The sequence below is a fragment of the Puntigrus tetrazona genome, chromosome 1, assembly GCF_018831695.1.
Source record: "Puntigrus tetrazona isolate hp1 chromosome 1, ASM1883169v1, whole genome shotgun sequence".
Classification (NCBI taxonomy): domain Eukaryota; kingdom Metazoa; phylum Chordata; class Actinopteri; order Cypriniformes; family Cyprinidae; genus Puntigrus; species Puntigrus tetrazona.
This window is the reverse complement of record NC_056699.1, coordinates 26,635,474-26,649,170: the sequence shown is the minus strand read 5'-3', so window position 1 is coordinate 26,649,170 and position 13,697 is coordinate 26,635,474. Positions and strand designations below refer to the sequence as shown.

Genomic DNA, 13,697 nt, shown 5'->3' with positions numbered 1-13,697 from the left:
GCCACATTAAGTCTTTTGTTATTATCGAAGTTAGGTTGACTTTTTGCTAACGAGAAATAGTGTCAAAAAAAACAAGCAAACAAAGAGCCTGCATTAAAACTGTCCCGAATCGCTGCTTTTTCATCCATAAATGCAGAGCGCTTGAAGGTCAGTGCCAGTGAATCAGTGTGGATGACAATCAAGCGTGCGTCTACAGACATACAGCGATGCATTGTGCATGTGTTCAGACATCTGCTCAGCTATTCCCATGCAGGCGGGCCTGCATAAAACACGAAGAATGGCCACTGTTTGAGAAACAACATTTACTTTTCTAGTCTGTTTCACTTCATTTAGCACAAATGTCCACGCCAGGGACCCTCGTGGGCCGAATGCATTTAGACCTGTCGTCGTTTTCAAACAAGAGAGACATACTTCAACTCTCAGAAGAGGTCGTGATGAAGTCTGTCTGGCTGGAATGTACACGACTGTCAGCCTCTGTTACGATCAGTCCTTACCTTTTTTGGGTCTGCAGACAGACTCGTGCGGCACAAGCGGACCGTGAGCGACTGATGGAGAGTGTGTTTCAGCTTTCCTGTGCTCTAGAGAAACGCTAACATTTAGTTTCGAATCTAATTGTGCTTTAAACGGTGGTTTACAAGATCGGAAAACAGTGCCCTCTCTCACACACGCGTATCCTTATATGGACTTCCTATCCGTATCTAAAACCATTTTGGTTATCGTAGATCCTAAAATATTCCTCAAATGAATTATTCACTATTATTTATCATTTATTTACTCTCGATTTATTTGTATGCCACCGCAGAAATGTTCAGTCGCCTGGGAGCGTTTTATAGTCTCAGGATTTTGCAGCATTAATAAAAACAGATCCTGAACGGGCCTGAAGTAAAAAAAAAAAAAAAATCAAAGCAGCGGTTTAAGCCACGGTTTAATATTGCATGAAATAATTCTGAATTTTTTATACATGCACGTTTGATCTTATGGATTTGTTTCTGCTCAGGCCTCTCTTTTTTTTTTGCGTGGAAATGTCTAAACCGCGTGCATTTAGAAAGCAAACTCGGTTTAAATAAATAGAAGAAAGCTGAAGAACGGCTTGAAGATAAGTGATGCACGCAACTTTTTAGCAACCGTATTCGTTCAGTCAAAGCCCGACTCTAGCCGCTACCTCAAAGCGATCGTAGGAATGCTTATTATTTGGACGGGAACTTCAGTGACGCACGGCCCTGTAAGAACAAACCCCAGCAGATTTCAACATCATCAAAAAAGCCACGGGAATAAGCAGCAATTATAAATCGTCAATGATTTAAAAATGAGCTCTCCTCTGCTCACCAAGACCATTTAATTGATCCAAAAATATAGTAAAATGATCAAATATTATTGCAATACAAAATTTATTTCAAAATGTCATTGTAATATACTGATTTGCTGCTAAAGAAACATGCATTATTGTTATTATCAGCGTTGATAAAAAAGCAGGCCACGCTTTTTGCTTTATTCGGGAATTTTTCAATAGATTTGAAGTACAAAGGCAACTTTATTTTGTCACATTACAGCGTCTTTACTTTCAAAACTCTCCTTTCTTAAAAGGCTGTGAGCCCTTCAACGCTGCCCCCGTTCCTGTAACTGCTATAGAACCAGCAGCAGTATTACAGATGATTATTGCGATGTTGTTTTTAGTGCTGAATGTCCGGCTCTCCTCGCATGACTCCTCTCGTCCTCTTCTCATTCCCTTCATCTTCAAAACCTGATTTCCTCCTTTGTCTTTCACTCCCTCCCGCCGCTATTTCTGCTCATTTGCTCTTTCTCTCCCTCTTCCTATAAAACGGTCAATCAGTTTGGTTTTTATCCCCCTTCTCTCTGTATTCTCTCAACCTCATTAATATGGAAATGAGTTTGATTGTAGTTTGCTGAACACCAACCGACTCGTAACCTTATTGATTTACATTTCAATAAGAGAGAGAGAGAGAGAGAGAGAGAGAGAGAGTCGACGCAGGTAAGAAATCGGAGATATTAGACTTTTTGTAAACTGTTGTACCGCCGTCCTCGATCGTTACTCGCTTGAAACCTTCTTTTTCTTCTTTGTTATTTCTGCACCTTGACATCCGAATCAAAGCAGGATTAGCTCCACTTCCTCAGTCGTAAAACAACCGAAATTAAGCGGCTTTTGCTTCTTTTGAATGGGAGTTTCTGCGTTGATAGACACATAATAAAGCTGGGATTTTTGTGTACAAATTTGGAAACGGTTGCAAATAATTAAAAGCTGCTTAATTCATGCGTGGGCAAGAACTTGAATGCTGCTCGTGACAAATTATTAAGGGTTTTTTAAAGCCCACTCATAAAAAAAAACGATATATATATATATATATATATATATATATATATATATATATATAAAAAGTAAAATTTAAAAGTCTAGAAGACTAGGACTATCCAGGAAGTAGCCTCTATTAAATTATATTAAATGAGAGCAGAAACAGGGCTCATAAAATTTTAATGTATTTAACCTTTATATACCTCTTACGGCGCAGCCATAAATTTAAGATATTTTTAACTGTACAAAACAGCACATGTTTTGCTGCTTGCACATGTTTTACCATTATCTTTACCATTGCGATGGAAATATTTTACGTAATGGCCACAGAAAGAGTGTAAAAAAAGTGTATATTCAACACTTTTGGGTCACAGACTAAGACTGAGGATGCTCCGACCAAAGGCCGTGTCTCTATGATTAAATAATCTGTACTGACCCAAAATATGACCAATCAATGACCAGATCAGCTGCAGCCAATTACAGTGAAGAAGACTTGATTGATATTGATATTTACCCGACTACATGTATCTTTCTGTTCAGAGAGCCTCTTCTGGTTGTTGTGACTCGAGATCGCCTTTACAGAAAAAAACTATTTCAAACAAAATCAATTTTTGAAAAGCACCAAGGCTTTCACATGGGGATATACATGTGAGTTTGCACGTGTTTCCCATAGGAAAGTAATAGTTTAACATGGGAATATATGCGTGTTTAGCATGGATCCCATTGGAATCACATGGAAAATCCAGCCCAGTCTAAATTACTTGAGACTTTATGCTCAAAAGACCACAGCAAAGACAGGGATAGTGTTGGGCGACTATAGAACCGTCCTTAGCTCATAATACAGTCGTTTTTTGCATTGTATTGTAAGTGTTTGGGCAATTCAGGGAATTAGTCCGCGATACTGTAGGTCAAAGTCAGATTAGCATTGATAATTTACACAACACATTTAGTTTTTCCCCTAATGATCCAGACGTCTCGCACATTCACAGAAAGCAGCTTGCCTCGAAAAAAATTGGGTGGATGGGCAATAAGTATTTAAATGGCGGCGCACTGAATTGCAGCTCAAATAGTGCTGTTTTTGAGGAGACGGGTGCTGCTGTTACTTTGTCAATTTACATTAAAGCAGGGACGCGAGTCATGTATACAGGCCAGAAGGTCACAGAGAGAGTAAACAACCACCTGGAAACCAACGTGAACGCCCTAGAAACACAACGAACTGCGTCAACAAACACCGCGCTCCTCAGAAACGCTGCATGTTTCAAAAGAACAAGGTTCACTACAAATTCAGGATTCGTACGCCTCATTTATTCGCCTCAAAATTAGCATTGAGTAGACATCTCGTGGACAGATGAATGCTCGTCTTTGAACCCGAGTCACTCTTTCATCGCACACTGTCGGTTGCGTTATTCACGATTGTGTTTCTCCAACACTTAAATGACTAATAAGAGTCGCAGCGCTCTCAGACAAGTTTAGTGCATTTTGGAGGCTGAAACGGCAGCTCGATGCATTTTTTTAGGGGGAGCTTTCCCTTTGACTGTAACGAAGGTGAGAGACGGACAGCGAGGGTCGATTACTCAGTGTTCCCGCTGCGGAGGGACGCAGGAGTTCAAGGTGTTTGAAACAGGTGCGTCAGCTCCTCGGGGAGCATCGCTGTCACGGCCCGCATCAAAATAATCACACCTTACATAAGATCATCTTCATTATTAAAGATTTCAGTCACAGGACATTAAAATCAGAGCGCTTCAGCTGACCTTCAAACCGCAGGGTCACCAAGACGAGGCCTCTCCGGAGAACGCCGCTCGCGAAGTGAAAGAGCGAGCTGCACCGAAATAAACAAGCGAAATATAATATCCGAATGTCGCCGCATTAGATGAGAACAGATGTGAAGGCGTTTGTTTTAAAGTGCAACACAGAGGCCGAGAGATGACACGCAACCGGAGAAGAGGGACGTATTTAGAGCTCTTCACTTGAGTTTTTTGGACGTGCAGACTAGAAATCGACGCGAACAGCTCATAAAGCACGCTGGCGCAAGATAAACAGAAGCTGCTGTTCTTGAGATTGTTGCCAGTGATAAACACACAACAGGAGATGATTTGCAGAGCGTGTTCGCTTTCCTCTCTGAGCGCAGCCGAGACGATGAGGAAGACATATGGAGAGAAGCAACACATGAAACATTAGTGAATACAGGCTGTATGTGTGTACGTCAATACACACGGATGGAGAGATGCATACAAGGGTCTTAAGGAGCTAGCTTGTGGAAAGACTTTGAAAGCTTTTCTTGATATGTTGCACTTAGAGCTCCGTGGATTTCTACAGGGTTTATTAACTGTACAGATGAGAAGATAGGAAGAAAGCGGAAAAGAGGAATAATTGAATATGTGAGTAATCCTCCAGGTTGAAAATGTCAAGTGTTCTTTTGTGCTTCTCTGTATGTGGGATTAACATTGCTCTCTGTCAACCTGACTGAGCCGCAATTACAAGAACCTTTACACACACACACACACACACACACACACACACACACACACACACACACACACAGGCTTCACAGAAAAGCCATAAATGACACATAAAGTCATTCCACGAACATGGAGAGCTTTAAAAAGCTCACTAGAGAGGCTAAAAATGGTTTACTTTGACTGAAATGCCGTACTTTTTTTAATTACTTTGATATATAATTTACAAGCACACTAATTATCAATAGTATGTACACTAAAAATTGTTTAGACCGCCCAACTCAAAATTTGCTATTGACTCATTGCATCTTTATTTTTCCATCGGCCCGATTGAATTTCTGCAGTGTGTCGATATAAAATGCCACATAGTCACTTCTTTGCTCTGAAATTATTCTTTAAATGAAGTGTCAAATAAACCAATTTGCTTAAACAAACTGGACTCGCCAGTGTTTCTTTAGAGGGAGAGAAATGGCTTTGATCAAGAGTGTTTGGTCGTGAGGTTGTGTGTGCAATGCAAAGTGAAGCTGGTGTTTAGTCACACTACACTGCAGCTCATTAAAAACCAGCTTGTTATTGGAAAAGTTACACCTTTTTTGAAAATAGCTGAGCTGATGATGAAAAATGTAGTAAAGTGCGTAGCCCTGCAGTTTTATGCACTCTCACCTCAACATTTCATTTACTCTGGATCAAATCTTAAAACCTAAACTGACCCGAAACTTTAACTTTCTTTTCTTTCTGTTTTAATCTAGTTCACTTCGTCCACTTTCTGTTCTTCGCAAGGCCGCTCTAAACGCGATGAATGCTAATACCTAATGCTAAAATCATTTTTTAACGGCGACAACAAGCAGCCTCCACTCTGCAAACAAACCAGCTGTGCAATCCATCATCTGAACGTCCTGCTCATCTCAAGAAAACATTTTAAATGCATGTGTTGACACCTGCCTCCTATAACGCTGAACAGGTCTGAGCTTTAAAACGTTTGTCTCTTTTATCCCTCTGGTCAGCTAAAAACGCCAGCATGTTAAATTTGACATTTTATTACAAATTCAGCACGCATCAATCCTCAATCTGCTGAGCATCTAACATCAACAAGCGGTGCACCACGCTCTTAAAAACAACGCTCCTGCAAGAAGTTATCGCTTTTGTCCATCATAAGCGCTTATAAAACCTAAATGGTCCTAAGATGTTCTCAAAAACTCACTAATCGCAGGCTTCCGTCTGTTCGCTGATGTTGTGATCATCTACGAAAATGAGATGCGCAAAAATAACCCCCAACATGGATCCTGTGGGACACACCTGATCAGTAATTCAGCAGCAGAGCAAATGCTTAAAAACATTCCAGAGCAGCGGATGCAGATAACATCTTCATAAAAGCCTCTTCAACGCTCTGCTGTTGTCATAAGGAGGGGTTTTGGGAACGTTAAGACGCAATAAAACCAAAACGCACAACCCTTCAAGTTTGCGGTTTGCAATATCCTACCAAAAAATACCCAACCATTGCTTATAAACGTAGTTATGCGTTTTGAACCATGAGTATATGTGCATGGTGTGATTATTGAAACTTTGCATTAGTGGTTATTGTCTGTGTATTTGAATAACTCACATACGCACTAAAAGGGCTCTTATCAGGTGACAACTAGAGTTTGAAATGTGGAGTATTCAAACACCCTTAAGTACACTGTACCCTGAAGGAAAACCCAAGGTAAAACAAAGCTTTTGTCACAGAGGTTGACCTGCCTGTCCTAAATATTAGTCTTGGTGTGACCAGTGTACAGTGCTGATATGATTTCAGGTCACAGGTATGAACAGTATATAAGAAGGACCAGCAAACCAGTGTCAAATCGCCAGCAAGCATCTTCTCAACACGACCTCTGGTAAGGCTAAAGCAGTGGGGCTTCTCACTTGAACATTTGATATTTATAAAAAAACATTATGTATTCACTCTGACAGGCGCTGGGTGTCCTCGAGTAGCGCTTAATGACATTTTCATTGGTTTTTTTGTTTTTGAGCAGTGGTTGTGTGTGTGGCGTGCATTCTATGCAGCTCTTTCGAAATGCTCTCCGAATCTTAAAAAACGATTCGGAGCGCTAATGTGTCAGCTGGAGCTCGATTTAAAGTGTTTTTCTCCGCAAAGTGACTTAATTTGAGGCTGAAAGTGAAACAGAGGAAAGTGTCACCCTGTGTCTGTGACAGGGGCTGATAGTGAAGCTTCTTTCTCTTCTTATAAATGTGTCTCACGTCTGCCGGGCTGTTATCAGCACGTAAACATCTGCTCACTTATAGTACTTAAGCTCAGCGTGGATCTCCTTTTATTGCCTTTCAAATACACACCCAGGACCTGGACCCGTCTTTGTTCATTTGAGACTATTTTCCTTTTCTTACTTTTATTTGTATCCATTTTTCATGGCTTTTTTTTATAGGCCGAATCTGACATTGCGAGCAAAAATATGCCGGACAGGACTTATACGCACTGACCTTTGTATGCATGTCATACGTGTATATGATACTAGTTTTGCATGCATGTGATACGCACTTTGTTGTTACATTCTGGCATATACTTCACATAACCTACAGCCATAATTCTTCCCATTGCGTGTGATATGAATATGAGATGGATGCGCCGCCGTTATGCCGCCTGCCGCTTTAAATGCTTGGGCACACAACTACAACGATTATAAAAACTATTTTATTATAGTTATAGACCTTGCTGGGAATGAAGCTAGTTGGCTGTTGGAAAGCGGCTTGTTAAAGAGGATTTGGAAAGATTTTCCGGCTATTAATTATGTCGTGTATCCACAGCATTCTCTCCGTGAAGATGTTGGCAGCGTTGGCTCTGGTTTTTCTGGTGTCCATGGTGACTGAGGGACGGATAGTGAGTAAATGTGAGCTGAAGGAGCAGCTGGAAGCATCTCAGATTCAGGTGATTAGATCCATAGGAGACAAAGCGACCGCGGACACGCTCATCGCTACACGTGAGTAACCTTTTCTGCTCTAAAAACGACTCAAATCACCACATAATCTCATGGAAATAGGTTTCTTTTTTGGTAAAGGATGAAAATGAAAGTAGCTGTAACATTTTTGGGATGAATGAGCTCCCCAAATGATTTGATCCCCAAATCGTTTACTTCTTTTAGTTGTTTGTAATGCGGAAAAAACCTCCGGCTTCAACACCAGCCTCATCGCCAGCATTCAGATCGACCGAGATAACTTAAGACCTCCATTCCAAATTCCTTCTGGACCAAAGGAGGAAAAGCCATCAGCGGAGGAAGAAGATGATGAGAAACTGGAAGAGGAACACATAATCCCTGTCAAACCGCAACATCCTCCCAAAGGAATACATGGAGGATCCGTCCCTGAGGGTAAGACCGTTGAGACGCTAGGAGAAGAGGAGCCTTTCTGGACATGGCGCCGCACTCTCTCCCCAGAAAAGACCCCCGCAGAGATGTCTGGAAGCGGCCCGGAGGCGATGTCCGAGGAGGACAGCTCCGGAGACAGCTCGGAGGAAGAGGGCCGCAATGATATCATGGGTTTCAACCGGCTGGGAATCTTCCAGCTGAGCGACCGCGTGGCCTGCGATCCCGGACAGAGCGCATCGCTGAACCTTTGCGGCCTCGAGTGCGGCGGTGAGTGGAGAACGAATACTCCCTTATACCTATTCAAGCTATTTTTCACCTCTTTGTTTTGTCTCGAAAGCTCTCCTTGACGATGACATCTCCGATGACATCGCTTGCTTGAAGACTTTGGCGGGAGGCAGCGACAAGATGTAAGTTCACTCATGCATTCGCAAGTGTTCAGGGCGCTCGGCGTTCATCTCAAATATCTTGTTTCCAGCTCGAGGCCCAAGAAGAGGTTCCTCGCTGAGATGTTAGTATGAGTGCAGTGATTGTTCCTGTGATTGACCTCCAGCTCTGAGCTCCAGAGTAAATGTGTATTTATGCGCTTCAGGCTGCCGGTGAAGGAGTGCCGCTCTGTCCTTCCTTCCGAGTACTTCTCCGAGTGCTCCTAGAAGATCCAGGGCGATGAAGGTTATCCGTCTGGAGGCTGAAAACATCTTCACCACTCAACGGTTGAGCCGTTTTTTCAACACTTACTTTTTCGCACACTTAAAAACCCAGTGAACTCCAAATTGGACCTGCTGTTAATGTATATCAGCTTTGACATCATTTATATGCTAATGCACTGCTAAACACTGAGAAAACGAACCGTTATGCATTTGAAATCTTCATCTTCCTGAAGAAAGAACGTTTTTTGTCCAATTGAATAAAAACATACCTTTTAAAGCATACTTAAAAGGAGTGCTTATACGAAATAGCTTTTATCACGATTCATGCCTGTGACGTGAACTCAAAGCTTGGCAAAGAATCAAGTAGTTCTCTGGGTCTTTACGTTTTTTATCTAATCAAGGTCAGATGAGTTTAATCTTGAGGCATGATTGCACTCTCGGTGCAATCTCCGCGCTTATATGATTTAATCATAGATGCTTTTTATTGATTTATTTATTTTACAAAAATCATATCTAGGTCTTTGATCTAAATCGAATCGGTTTTCGTTTACCTTGCATGTCTCTCTTTGTACCCACCTGCACCAATACTCAAAAGTTTGTTTTATTATTATTACTTTCTAAACGATTTCAGATGTGTGCAGCTATTGGTCAGCGCCATGATTTATGTCACTTTAAAAATGGTTGATGGTTTCCATGACCACTGCGTTAAAATCTTTAACACATAAGAACCGCACACTATGACTCATTAGTTAAGTATTAATAAATAGTCAATGTATCTTTTATAACACATTGATCCAAATTATAGCAATAGTATAAATACAGCTATAAATGTTTTGTTCTTGAGCATATCTATAATGTTTAATAAAGGTATTTTCACACTATATTGACAATTCTAAATTATTACGTTATTTACAAACCCCTTATTAGTCATAAGATCATTTAGAAAGCAGAAGTAAACGATTAAAAAAACTATTTAAATGTACATTTGTAAATGCATGCTTATAAATCAAGAACAAGCCGTTTATAGACGTATTTATAAATGTGCTAATGCTTATGATTCACAGTGTGCGCTTATTTTAAAGTGTTACCAAATCTTCAAATGGTCATTATGAAGATGCCGGTTTTGTCGGGATGCTTATAAAAGTCACTGTGAAGACCGCAAGCCATCGCCGTAGCTTATATTCAACAGTATAAAACCGTCTCTGATTTACTGTCACTAAAAATAATGTCAAAACAAACCTCAGGGCTCAAGTTGTTGTTTTTTAAAGCTCAGCTATTACCCTTTTTTTCACAAAAACTGATTTTTCTGTGTTTGTGTGGGAAGAACGGAAAGCAAAAGACAGAGTTTGTCATCCGTGCGCGACACAGATCAATAACTCTCAGAAACAGATCCGCGATGACAGAGCCCTCCGCTTCGACATCATCCATCGCGATGGACTTCAATCATTTGCCACGCAATACCTTTCCCCAGAATCCTCGAGGGCCCTTCACGGGGCCCGTAATGACCCCCCGATTTCCTCTGTGGTTTTCAAGTGGCCCGTGGATGGCCCGAAGCTGGCCGCTCATTCCCGGGTCACTCCACGAAGGTACTGGTCCGTAATGAGAAGCAAGGCTAGACCCGAAAAACCTTTAAACTACGAGATATAAATTGAAAAGCGGTCGACTGAGAAATACAAAACGGGAGGTTAATAATTTAGGATTGTTTCTTGAAGCCTATTTAAGATCTGTTGCACAGGTTGTTTCAGACGAGAGCAGAAACCAATTTAAAAATCAGCGGCGTATTTCATATTTCATACCTTTTTTGCCTTTTTTTAATAAAGCATTTCAACCTTAGTAAATATTTCACACAAGCAGTTTGGGAAATAACCAACGCCTCCAGAATGATACGCGATATCCCGAATTTAATTTAGCGTTTGTGTTCACGCACCCCGCGTTTGGGCTCGGTTGGTTATATTAATTTATTCCCGCGCTAAAATGACATCGAGCTTGGCTTTAAACGGACAGATGCAGCTCCCGAACCGAATTGCTTTAAGAGGAAAGAGATCTGAGAAACTTTATTTGGTCGGAAGAGTGCCAGGTATTAGCAAAGACACGAGCTTAAAAGGTTTGACATTTGAGAAACGGTGGGGGTGAGCCGTCATCATCACACCCCTGCCGGCTAAACCGCCCGCTCCGCGATAAATACTGAGTAAAACACACACTAAAAACAGACTTCACAGCAGCAGCTGAAAAGAACAACACATTGCGAGAAGAAACACGCACGCTTTTACTTCTTACCCTCAAGCACAAACGCTACAGAAACAAAACAAAGGTACATAAATTACATAAATGCTAATGTTTCAGGCCCCTCTCGTGAAAAGGTTATGACTAAATATGCAAAAAAAAAAAATGAGAATGCTTTTCGGCCTTTTCTACTTTTTTAGGGTCAGCTGTTGGATGCGTGTCCGACGACAAGGTCGAACTATTGAGATCACGTTTATGTTTAGTCATTCAGAAGCGACGCTAATGTCAAGTACTTGATTTTAGGACGGGTTTTAAGAACGAGTAGCATGCAGAAATCGTCCTGAGGATGAAATGCAAAAGCATGCGGTGTATCAGAAACCGCAGATGGAAAACAGACATGTAAAAAATAAATAAAAGGTTTGTTTTTACTTCATCACAAAAACATCTTAAGTTATTGCTTATTTCTTTTCATTTACGTCGTTCGTTTTTTTTCTTGTGAGGATCCTTAACAGAATGACTCTGACGAACACTAAAAACATTTACGCATTTATGCGTAGATCTACATGAATTCATTTGCGCTAACATAAACAAACACACCTAACGTGGTAACGTAATGCAATGTTGTCAGTCGCGCTTCGATGAAACGGATGAAGGTGACATAATGAAAGATGAGTATGTTTCAAACACGCAATAACCAATAACCAGCTGGGCTTTGTTTTATTTTAGCCATATTCTTGCTGAATAAATGAGATTTTCCACATATTTATGTGGTAAGCAGGAGAGCACACAACTAGCATAAGGGTAAAATAAAGCGTTTTAATCTACTCAGAGATGAAAATACACAATATAAATACAGGCAGGCGGGCGGGCGGGCGGATAGGACGAAATCACACGCACAAAGACGAGATCGGACAAACAGAACTTAATATACACCAGGTAAAACACTACATTAACTACACACAGCTGAAGACAATAAAGACAATTGACTAAAGTGGGTTAAACGAAACACATGTCGCACGACAAAAACAATAACAAAGTGCAGAGAACGTGACATTATGTTGATTCAGAGCAATGATTATTTATGAAGAATCGTGCCCGTTTTTGACGCTTTCGCGCCATTTTACGCCATTGTTTTATGTCAAAACCGCGTAATTGCGCACGCGATACAGATAAATGCGTCAATTTTAAAATAGCAAAAAATGAAATATAGGTTTTTTTGCACACCTGACCCACCTGATTGCAATCACTCTGCCCGTGTGTACATGCATGGATAACCGCCCTCATTATTCCGGAGTTAGACGATTAGACCGGACTGCTATCCCTTCAGGCCCGTCTCGCATACATTCCAGCATACTTAACATTACGTTTGCACATTCGAGCACAACAACTTAATGGGTGCCACTTACTCGCTCGCACACATCCCACCCAGAGAGTGTCAGACTCAACAAAATCCTCATTCAGCGCGCGATGAGATTATCATCCACCGAAAAGAGATCGATTTAACCGCAGTCACTCAAAGACATTAACGCCCGATGGCTTCCTTTAGCTCACTGAACATTGAGTCTTTACACCTTATAATTCAAGGTGAGAAAGTCCCTCTGTCAGCCTTCACATGCAATTACGGTGTGATGTTTAATTATAGTTCAGATTCTTGTCATTGCACTAGGTCGCGTGCATTTAGTTTGAAATGAAAGATTCATGGCGTAAACGGCGTTGCGTTTTACGGTAAGCTTGCCGTTAAAGTCATTCTTTAAAGAAGAAATGTCCAGTGTGTGATTGTCCTCTCATCCGAAATCAAATTCCGTGTCTTCATTAAGTCTAAAAAATGAACAAAATAACTACAGGGCTTTGCATCTGCCACCCAATTAGTCCACAGAGAAATTATCCGAGAAGACGGGGGATAAATATGATAAACGCTGGATTGCGTGAGTAAGAATTGGACGAGCACAGGTTGTTAAGCTTGTTAAATGTGTGCATTTGTGTGTGTCCTCTCTGTTTAGATGTTTCAATGCATTACGGAACAAAACGGAAGCCAAATTAGGAGACGAAACCAGCGGCAAACACACACGGCGTACAGAAAGTCATTAGAGAAACACGAGTTGTGGCCACATTAGAGCAGAAAATGAGACTCGTGGGAAACGATTGCGGAATGCATGAAAAAAGTGCTGAAAGAAAAAGGCAAACTTTTAAGAAGCTGGGACAGACACTATTATTGATTGCCAGTCTAATTATAGCTGAAAACTACAGGGGAATGGCTCAACAAAAGGACGTAATTGAATCAGAGCTCAATCAGACTTGAATCCACTCGAAGAAAAATCCGAGGAATGATCAGAAGAACGCTGGCCACCAGCTGCAGCGAATTTATATTCTGAAGAATAATTTCATTGTATCCATGCACACGGTCCGTTCATACATATCAAAGCAAGCTCGAGGCTTTAAACACTGGCAGGCTATGAGTGGAAATGAGAGATATTTCACAGTGGTAAAACGTTACTGAGTAATAAGAACAATTCCATTCAAATATAATGAAAAACAGTCATATATAAAGTACGTACCATTGACAAATCTGGTAAAATCAGACGGAAATTAACAGTTGGGTGTTTTGTGGACCTGTCTAGATGTAATGCAAAGCTAGAAACTGTGACTTAATCAGTGCTGACTATATTGAACCTGACAGCAAACCGCTAACAACCGAAAAGATCAGCCA

General features: G+C 41.0%; 1 protein-coding gene across 2 annotated transcripts; it reads left to right on the top strand.

Moving 5' to 3' along the window:
* The first annotated feature begins 5,926 nt into the window (after positions 1–5,926).
* Positions 5,927–9,987, top strand: wu:fj19g03. Of its 2 annotated transcripts, none has more exons than XM_043234154.1 (5): positions 5,927–6,638; positions 7,564–7,736; positions 7,899–8,387; positions 8,458–8,527; positions 8,710–9,987. In XM_043234154.1, the coding sequence occupies exons 1-5, from the start codon at positions 6,547–6,549 to the stop codon at positions 8,768–8,770; spliced, it is 885 nt and encodes a 294-aa protein (XP_043090089.1). In that variant the 5' UTR covers positions 5,927–6,546; the 3' UTR covers positions 8,771–9,987. The 2 variants fall into 2 exon arrangements, with proteins under 2 accessions (XP_043090089.1, XP_043090124.1); XM_043234189.1 differs by lacking the exon at positions 5,927–6,638 and adding an exon at positions 7,098–7,243.
* Positions 9,988–13,697: the final 3,710 nt, after the last annotated feature.

Bases quoted from the DNA above. Each gene is read 5' to 3' on its own strand.
- wu:fj19g03 (XM_043234154.1), top strand. From the start codon at position 6,547: ATGATTTCAGGTCACAGGTATGAACAGTATATAAGAAGGACCAGCAAA. The intron at 6,639-7,563 runs GTAAGGCTAAAG...GTGTATCCACAG, and splicing joins TCTTCTCAACACGACCTCTG to CATTCTCTCCGTGAAGATGT. The intron at 8,388-8,457 runs GTGAGTGGAGAA...TTGTCTCGAAAG, and splicing joins TTGCGGCCTCGAGTGCGGCG to CTCTCCTTGACGATGACATC.